This window comes from Rhamphochromis longiceps, linkage group LG7 (assembly GCF_057381845.1).
Source record: "Rhamphochromis longiceps isolate RC_006_pf linkage group LG7, R_longiceps_female_GT1.1, whole genome shotgun sequence".
Taxonomy (NCBI): domain Eukaryota; kingdom Metazoa; phylum Chordata; class Actinopteri; order Cichliformes; family Cichlidae; genus Rhamphochromis; species Rhamphochromis longiceps.
The window spans coordinates 48,700,606-48,710,851 of NC_140563.1; the positions used below are offsets into that span (position 1 = coordinate 48,700,606).

The following is a 10,246-nucleotide window of genomic DNA, read 5'->3' on the forward strand; positions in this document are numbered from 1 at the left end:
AAAAATGTTGTTGAGTTCAAAAAGGAGTGAAGAACTAAGTAAAACTACAAAGAAGGTATTTGGTGTATCCTCTGGACGGAAGAAAGAAGGCAATGACACATGGTGGTGGAAAGAGGGAGTACAGGCAAGTATTTGAAGGAAGAGGCTGGCAAAGAAAAAGGGGAAGAAGTAGTAAAGGAGTACTTAAAGTCTAGTTGTATACTAAAGAGAGAGGTGGCAAAGCCCTATAGGACTTGCATCAATTGGCTAGGCAGAGAGTGTGTGCTGGAAAGGATGTGCAGCAAGTTAGGGCAATTAAGGACAGAGACGCAAATGTACTAATGTGTGAAGAGAGTGTGATGAGAAGGTGGATGGAGTCATTTAAGGAGCTAAAGAATGAAAAGAAAAGGGAGAGAAGAGGACAGAAGGAGGACAGTGAAACTTTAGATGAAAATGGTAAATGTTAAATGGCCTGTATTTGTATAGCGCTTTACTTAGTCCCTAAGGACCCCAAAGCGCTTTACACTACATTCAGTCATCCACCCATTCACACACACATTCACACACTGGTGATGGAAAGCTACATTGTAGCCACAGCTGCCCTGGGGCGCACTGACAGAGGCGAGATGACCCCTAAAAGGAAGCCAAAACAAGACTAAATCAATTAAACATCTACTGATCAAACTTGCAAATGTATCATCTGTAATATGTTACTTTGAATTTTATATTAACAACACTCCCTATGCCGCTTTGATAAAGCTGCAATATGGAAAACACTGGAAAACCTGTCTTTCACTCATAATTACAGAAAGTGTTTACCACTCAGTGACAGGCTATGTGAGCAAATACTTGAACAATTTAAAAATGATGCTTTTCAACATATAAATGCAAAGAATTTGGGGGTTATTTTCTATTCATACTGCATAGTAGGTGATGTATCTTCATACTGTAAATAACACATATCATTAAATAATCCAGAGAATCTAAAGCAGCCTTTAACTGCAAGGGGCAACACCAGAAAAAGAAAATGCACATCACAACACTAAAAACCACTGACAGTGAACATTCATCATCAGTTCAGCAAATGCAGCTCATGCAATAAAAAAAAAATATACAAAAATGCCACAACTTTCATTGAGCCCGAGCTCATTAAAGATAGTCTCAGTCAAAGTGAAGAACTGTCTCTTGGTCCAACCAATCCAAGTAATGTACACCAAGCCTGTGGTTTGAGGAGGCAAGAGAATTTCCAGCTTGTTAAGAGCTGAACCTACACCCACATTAAATATATGTGTGTGTGTGTGTGTGTGTGTGTGTGTGTGTGTGTGTGTGTGTGTGTGTGTGTGTGTGTGTGTGTGTGTGTGTGTGTGTGTGTTTTAAAATAAATATGAAGTCATGTCAGCTTGGATGTCACCCGGATTAACAAGGTCCAGATGTTGAGGAATCAGGATGCCCTGATGAGAAGTGGGCTACTGGAACAAGAAGGCATCAGTGGGCAAGAGATGAAATTTTTATATATGAATGTTTTTGAAGAATCATGTGCAGAGAATGCCAAACTATAATCTGCACACTCATCAGAATTCTTCCATAGCAAAAGAGTCTAGGTGCAAATGTGGCCTGTCTGCAATGCAGGCCTGCTACCTTTTTAAAATATTTGCCACAATAGCAAATGAAAAATGTAATGAATGGTCTCTTCTTTTATACATTAATTTTTTACACAACATCACACGGTGTTGTGTAAAAAAAAAAAGTCTGGAGCCAATCTTAATTTTGTTATATTCTTGCTTTCAAAGAGCTAGATATATAATTCTTGAAGTGTAACAACAAGATGATTCCCCAAATCCTATTAACTTAAGATTTGGCATATCTGCTGTGCAGTAGTCCTTAAAAAATCTTAAGGACACTGATGATCGACATCCAAAAGTCATGCCCTTAAAGGCCTGGGCCTTTAGCTGATCCATCTACTGTTTACCAAAGCCTCAAATCATCATCCATAAATTAAAGGTCAGGAGAGAGATACGGTGAGTGTCAACAACCCTCTGCAGAATGCGGTGGAGGCTTTATCGTGGGTTTCTGGTTGCATTCCAGCCAGTAGTTTAGTTGATCTTGTTAAAATTGATGGAAATATGAACGCATAAAAGTGCCATCAGAGTTTGAGCCCCTGTGTAATACAATCTGATTGTCAAAAATTTCAATTTTCATCATACCAATGATAGCGAACACTCAGAAACAGCTCAGACTTTAACATTATTGAAGCAGTGTGGGATCAACAAAAGTAAGCCAACATCCAAAGAAGAGCTTTGAATGCCCTTCAAGAAGCCCAGACTACTTAAATAAACCAAAAGCACCAAATAACAGAGCAAGAAATAAAGGGGGACTCAAAACATTTGCTCTGTATTGTATATATTTTTTAGTAAATCAGAATAGGTTAGCTTGGTTGCAGATCCCAAACTTGCAGGGCTGTAGGTAAGTAGACACGCACACACACTTAGGGTTGCTATCACCCCCGTCTCCCTCTCACCTCTCTCCCCCATTCAGAGACATGCGCCTCTGTCTTTCTTTCTCTGCTGTACGTGATAAATTCCACTGCGACCTCTGGTCATTCCCTTTGTTTTCTACCTTTATTAAGTAAGACCAGCATTCCTAGCATTCAGGCCGCATCCTCAATGGCTTCATGAAAGCGCATAGAGACGCCGTCTCCTGATTGACTTTCCAATGGACACATCCTGTGCACCTTTCAGAGGTTGTTTTCCTCTTCCTTGTCCCTGCAGCACACGGTCATGATCAGAGCTCTCCTTTGAGAGTAGTCCGGATACCTGCCGCAGTGTTTGCTTGGCCAGCTGGAAATGTGTGTTTGTGTGTGCGAGAGAGAGGAAGATGAGAGGCAAGTGAAGACCAGGTGGTCACCAAGGTCTTAAGGGAAAACTTTATAACAGGAGAGGACTGGCTCACAGCTTTCTGCATCCTGTTGTGTCTACAAGCTTCAGCAACACCACCATTTCCCCTTTTGAACTCGTAAGCCTGGTCAAAGTCCCCTTTTTAGGTGCGCTTGTTGTTGTCCAGGATTCCTCACAATATGACTTTTATATTGTTTTATACACTGTAAAGAAGACAGTATGTTTTTTAAGTATTACTACAGACTGCAGGGCAATGGTAACACAATCACCAGTAATAACTCAAATTGTTTTTTATTATAGGCTATTTTAATCTTTCATTTTTACATATACCACATTATAGAAATACATGTAACATGTGTATATCTTAATGAAAAAATAGAAAAGAAATTGAACATTTTTGTGCTTTAAATGTAACTGTAAATAGATTAACAGAAATGACCGTGTGAAGTTAAAAGCGGTCAGCAACTGTAATTTAAAAGCTCCATCAACGAACATGAAAATGAAGTTCCACCAGTTTGTCCACAGTGATCTCTGCAGTTATTTAATGGCACAATGTATAAAGAAGTCATTAACTCTTGGTTCTAATACGGCAGCACTTAAGAGGAGAAAAAAGGGGGAGTGTAAAGTGCGTGTTTGACCAAGTGTAGGCCTTAAAGGTTAGAAGGTGGTTAATATTTCTTGTATACAGCACCTCTGAGTTGTAGACAGGCCTGCATCCATATCTGTAAATGTTAAGTATAGAATGGAAACAAGACTTATACGTTGTACATATAGAGATATTTTTTAAAGTTGCTTCACACAGAATCATTTCTGTGTAACTTTAAAACTTTAGGTTCTTATTGCTGGATTAGGATTAAAGTTAAGACATCTTTGAGACTGATGGCCAAATGAGTTGAAAGTGTATTGTTTCTCTTTTGATTTGGCTTTTTTTGTTTGTTTTTTTAGTTTGTTTTTTTGAAATTTGAAAATAAACAATCAGACACAGGCCCATCTAGTTATGCTGCTTTACTACAGAGCATCAATAGCCTTGGAGACTTGGCCGAAGACATCATCCACTGGCAGCTCTGAGTCAACCTGGGCAAAATAAGATGACAATGGATGCGTTAGAATATATGTTGACGTTTCACGTGAGATTCAAATGTTGTTTTTCCGCTGTCGCAGCAGTCGCACACACCTTCCTGACAATACCACGGCTCTCATAAAAGGCAATCACTGGCTCGGTTGCTTTGTAATACAGGTCCAGGCGCTTCTTGATGGTCTCCTCGTTGTCATCAGAGCGGCCGCTGGTCTCACCGCGTTTCAAAAGCCTCTTGGCCATAGTCTCTGCTTTTGCGTCGACGTACAGCAGCAAGCAGGGTTTGCCGATCTGGGATCAAAGACAGTTTGTTCATTTAAGCTTCCGTCTTTCTTTCTTTTTTTTTAAATCATTGCTGCAAAGATGAATTAAGCCCATACCTTCTTCTCAAACTCCTCCCCCTGCTTCACCTCACGGGGATAGCCATCAATAAGGAAACCCTTGGAGACATCAGCCTTGGCAATCATGGCTTCCTTAATCATGTCTAAGACTGTGTCCTGCAGGTAGCCCCAAAACATTATGATCAATCTTCACTATGATATGGCACTGACAAAAAAAGGTGTCTTAGAAGAGCTGACACTTGTATTTTGTCTTTTCATTTAGTATTGGACAAAAAAAACATGAAACCTTTTGTTTTCTTTTAAATTATGCATACTCGCAATTATTTCAGTTATAGTGCCCTCTCTTACCAAAGGTACCAGCTCTCCCTTCTGCATGATGGCCTGGAGATGCTTGCCCCTCTCAGAGCCAGAAGCCACCTCAGCACGGAGCAGATCCCCAGATGACAGGTGAGTGTAGCCGTACTTTGCCACTATCTTCTCACACTGGGTGCCCTTTCCAGAGCCAGGCCCACCTTTAAAAGAAGATTAAACAAAAAAAAAAAACAGTCATGTGGCATGAAGGCAAATAAAAGCTAAATGCGCTACTGCTAAAGTGCTAAGAGCGGCTCAGGGTACTTACCCACAACAAAAATGATCTTGGCATCTTTGAGCTTGTCTGAAATGAGTAGGCACAGACAAAGTTATACATGCGTGAATCGGGAGGTTTTTCTTGACAGCAAAAGTTCAAATCACAAGGAAAACGTTTTTGTAACAAACCGTCTGGATAGTCGGATGTGGAGGAAAGACGCGCACATGATGAAGAAGAAAACACGTCCATTTTTAACTGCTGCAACAGGCTGTTTAGACTGAGCTTGTTTATGTCTAGCTTAGTGCTATTGCTTAAGTAGTGTTGGCATGGCAACTGTTGTTATCCCTTGTTTTGTTGCCAAGTGTTCCCAGGCACTTATAACAAAGTCTGAATTGCAAATCTAGCCAATAAGGCCATTTCCATTTGTTCTTAATCATATTCTGCGATCGTGTCTGGGTTTTTCATTAAATGCAATATCACGACAAAGAATCCGAGCGCAATATTTTTAAAATGTACATATTAAAACCTTCCCTGTGTTATCCAAACTGTCCAAAAGAGGGCAGTAGAGTCCATGGAAACGCAACCGTCTGTCTGCTTTCCTTTACTCCATTAGATTAATAATAAACACACAAATGAACACGTTCCACCTCATTATCATCAATAAAGAGACATTTATAATAATACTTGAACAGGTGTATTAATTACCTGCCATTGTGTTACGTCTGAGTGTTTTCGGTCAACTAAAAGAGAGAAAAGGACACAGAAAAGTGAATATATTCACAGAAGATACATACAGCAAGCAAGGTCAAGCAAGGCATAGATTTATAGGTAGCCCTTTAATGTATAAATCAATAACTTTGGATTATGTATGCATGATCACCTTAATTACTGTGCCAGATTTAGGCTATAATCACCATAACAGGGTCGTTTTCACCTCTACATATTCTTTAAGCAATACAGGACAGTTTTGTGTGCTCAAAAGATCAAATTGCTCTATTTAAAATAGTGTTTTTGTTTCATTTCATTTCATTTTAGAATAATTCCCAGCATAAAATTGAAAATAATTTTGATATTTCAGTATTTATAATTAAAAGTTTAACAAAATTCATATGAAATCTTTAAGGAATTGACACAAAAGCAGAGAAAATTTTGGAGTAGATGTCATAACAATTTTATATTTTACACAATATTCCAACTTTTGGGGGGAAATTGGTTTTGGTAAAGCTGGCAATATTACTATTCCTGGTAAAGTCACAACAGTTTGTTTGTGTGTGTGTTTTGTATAGTATAATGTAGGAAAAGCCAGTTTTCTGGTGTGTCATTGAGAGTACAGTGTACTGAGCACGACTGAGCAGACACAACAGCACACAGCATGCTGTTAATGGCAACCCTGCTTTTCTTTCCTATAGTGTTAAAGCTGGTATGAGCATATTTTGATTCACAAAACCTTTGGCGTAATAAAATACCTTTTAGTGTTGTATTAATAGACCTGGGCATATCTAAAAAAGACAATAGCCAGTTTGTTTCCTGTTTACACGTCCGTTTTAGCTGACTCAAAGACAGAAGTCTGAAGAATGAGGAAGAAGGCTGGGTTGCTGGCATAAATAGGCACGTTCAAGTAGCTGCATGTCCGTCTGAACATACAGTTGAAAAACAAAATACTTTAAAGCAGTGCCAGTCAAAAATATGCCCACACACTCTGTCAAAGTTGTCATGTATTGTTTCCTAAATTAAATGGATTTCTCTCACACAGCTGCTGTGCACTGAGGTGAGTTTTTGCACTACTTGTGTGCCTTTGGAGTTATGCATACAGCACTTTTTGGCTATTGTGCTTGTTACTATGTTACACACATGAAACAAATTGGCTAGCTATAGTCTTAAAGTAACTTTAGAAGCTGCTTGTATGTCAAATTAAATGTGTGTCAAAAGGCAAGAGAGTACTTCTCAGGTTACTTGGTGCCTCCAAGTGCCTTGGCATTGGCACTAAAAAGGAAAGGACACACTGTACACCAGAAAAAAAACATTATATGGTGACAAATATCTTCATAGGTGCAGTGTTGGACATTTTGAGTGTAATCGTGGACCGTGTATTTAAATGAACAACTAAAAAACAGTATTTTAGGATTTATTATTTAATAGGAGTTAAATATTCCTCAAGGATCTCCAGGAACTGTTTTACTGTGGCAAGATTTTATTAGAATGCATTAAAAGAACCACACCTCGAGGAGTAGCATTAAATTAATTGAAACAAACCTGACCTGGTGACATTGCAGCAGTTTGCATTTTATCTAGCCCTTGCAATTCAAATAGTACAGTTTGCATAGTGCCAGGTTGCAAAATACGCTTGCAGAACAGTGCGATATGAGTCATTTTATGGCTAAACTGCCAGACAGAAAAAGCAAGATATACATTAAAGTATACTTAATCTGAAGGAAACTTGTACATTCCTAAACCTAGTGTGTGCTTCTTGGTTTGCATTAAAAGTTTGTCAGCTTGTTCTCTGATTCTCACTTGTACTACGCCTCAGTGCTCCCTGCCGTTGCTTCTCAGGTGTCCAGTTGTATGTCAGCAGCCATTAACCCTGTGGTCTGGGTAAATGTCACTCGGAGGCTGACATCTGAGTCAGCACAGAACCTGTTTTGGGAGTCTCTGTGTGGCCTATTATGGTGCCACCTTCTGTGTCCTGACACGTCATATGTGTACTAACTCCTGATTGCACAACTCCTAGGTGTGGGCATGGCATTTAACACTGTCTGCAATTATGGAAGGGAAACTACATACTACATTTCCTCGGGAGAGTCTTAACAGAGACTTGGTGTCTAAATTGTCCCTTATATAATCCTGCAATATGAAAATTCAATTCAGTCCAATCAAGTGCTGAAATTATTTAGAGAACCTGATATAGTAGTGGTGGTCTATTCATATATGCAGTTTAGATTTTTTTAATTCTATCTTTACAGATCCTACAATCACCATTACATCCATCCTAAGGAAGATGGGACAGTCCATCTTGCCTGCACCACCCTCATGTCTAATTACCGTTTTTAAACATGCGGCCCTGCTAAAAAAAGACTCAAGCCGATGTGCAGCTGTTAAAGGTTATCTGTCAAGCATTCCTAAAAAGCCCATGGAGATGAAGCTCTGACTGACCGCCCCTGAAAGCAAAACACAGAAAGCGATGATCTAACAGCACATTCTCCCTGTAAATCGTTTGGTTACCAGGGTGCTCTGCGGTTTTAATTGAGAGCGCTGTCCCTTTAAGGGAAATCAGGGGACCCTTTGACGTCAGTGCGGTGGGAGATATTCCGTGTTGTTTGTGGAAGGATGGAGCATGAGACATTCAATTGTTTGCTGTGGGTGTTATTAATGTGTCTGTGCTCCAAATTGCACGTAGAAAACAGGAATCAATAGCACTCAGCCCTCATCAGCTGCTAATGATCCTCGCGGGCTCTGAAAGCTTTGCAGCGGACTTTAATGGCTACGCGGGGTTGCATGAAAATGCCCTTTTAAATGGCTGCAGGTTCAGGAGAATGTTGACACGGTATCAAAGTAGAAGAAACCAGAGAAGGAAAAGTCAAAGCAAAACAAGCAAATACAATCAGTGCTAATTATAGTTTTGGGGATAATTATGATGTAATGCCTTAAGTAACATCACTGTGAATGACAGACGAGCCCTGCATGCCTTTACACTGCAAAGAAATCCATGATTGGCTCCTTTGGCACATAAAGAAAAAAAGAAATGTCAACCATTTTAAAGTGTGACTAAACGGTCCCATGACAGTTCCCATAAGAACCTCTGCCTCTGTCATTCCCACTCTCCATCCCGTCAAACAGCCCTGCCCACTTTGTCTCTCCGATATTCCTCTATTTGTCTCCCTCTCTGACAAACCCAGCCCTGTTCAGAGGCGTTTCCTGCCTGTTTTCCTCTATAGAGCCTTTGTCCTCTGTACTGACCTCTCTTTCGCGTTGTGGCTTTAGATCTCAGCGCAAGGGGCTGCTGTCCCTGGATCCCCGTGTGCGTGTGACTGCACAGTTCCTGCTGCACGCCAGCCCTCCCTCTCCGCTTCTATGCCTTTTTATAGCTCGCCTGAGCCTGCTCAAGTTTGCATTGCATTCTGGGTAGGAGGGAGGAAAGAAGGGATGATGGACAGGAGGAAGTGGGGAAAGCGGAGTGGCATGGTCTGACAGCTGCACATCAACACACCCCCTTAGTAAATTAAAATCTTGTGGTCAGTGTGTCTTTGCAAGTTTGGGGGATATCTGATGAGAAGAAGAGGACATGTGACATGCAAAAATGCTCAGTGTTTGAGGAAGTTTGATTAAGTGATATGTAACCATTAAAAAACACAGATGCATTATAATGGTGCTTTTTAACCGAATATTGAATCTAATTATTATATAATAGAATTGCAGTGCTTTGTAATTACACTATGCAGATTAAAACAGCTGTAATTACACCGCAGGTTTATCCGATGTGATGCAGGGAGTGGTGTAAATGCAAATAAGAAACTTTATGTTTGTTATATTTAATTCTTCACATTCCTACCCAGTCTTAGTTGAGCAACCATATTTGAGTGGGCCAACAGAGTCCGATTAGCTTTTTGTGAAATGTTCCACAAAAGATTACAGCTTGAGAAATCCAATCCATTCAAATGATTGCAAGGTTCATACAGCACAGAGGTGTACGTGTAAGCAAAGAGGAACTAATGCATGCAAGCTTTTTTTTAAAAACAAGTCCAAACTAAACATCTCAAACATTTTATTAAAAGCATGAGGGGACATATTCATGCCCTTAAAAGGAACATAAATACAAAATATCTTTATATATACAAATTATGGCAAAGACAAATCGAAGCGTACCGTGTAGTGTCTAAAAAAATGTTAATTCACAAAAAACATGAAGAGAATTTTTTTAATCTTAGCTCCCAATGTGTTGTTTATCAAAGAGAGATGGACCAAACATAAAGCACTGTGGTACATGATCCATCCTGATTCACAATTCAGTATGTTTAAGGTTCATGTAAGCACTGAGGTACTACTTTTGATTAAAAAAAATTAAAAATAAAGCAAGCCACTGGGTAAGGTCAAATATGTTCGGTGCCATGATGCAGTCACTTTGTACAATAAATATTTTCAAGCCTTTAGCGAAAAAACCAAGAAGAAAAGTTTGTAAGAAACAGGAAAGTGCACCAGGCCGTACCTGGATTTAATGGTGCAATTTAAAGTTTACCAAACAATATATCATGGTAACAATTAGGGTACAGGTTAGCATAACTTTGTTTGCAGAATTTGTGCAGAACAGAATGTAGGTATAATATAAACCTTCAAATATTCTAGAAGAGGGGAAGCCTGTTTTCCCCGACAGCCTGCACTCTTCATTTCACAGAGG

The 10,246-nt window shown here is 39.6% G+C and overlaps 1 protein-coding gene across 1 annotated transcript; it reads right to left on the reverse strand.

The window, feature by feature from the left end:
• Window positions 1-3,157: 3,157 nt before the first annotated feature.
• Window positions 3,158-8,950, reverse strand: ak1 (adenylate kinase 1). Its single transcript, XM_085414001.1, has 7 exons — window positions 8,812-8,950; window positions 5,563-5,597; window positions 4,909-4,944; window positions 4,638-4,801; window positions 4,329-4,445; window positions 4,048-4,239; window positions 3,158-3,947 (listed from the first exon to the last, which is right to left on the reverse strand). The coding sequence occupies exons 2-7, from the start codon at window positions 5,567-5,569 to the stop codon at window positions 3,882-3,884; spliced, it is 582 nt and encodes a 193-aa protein (XP_085270127.1). The 5' UTR covers window positions 5,570-5,597; window positions 8,812-8,950; the 3' UTR covers window positions 3,158-3,881.
• Window positions 8,951-10,246: the final 1,296 nt, after the last annotated feature.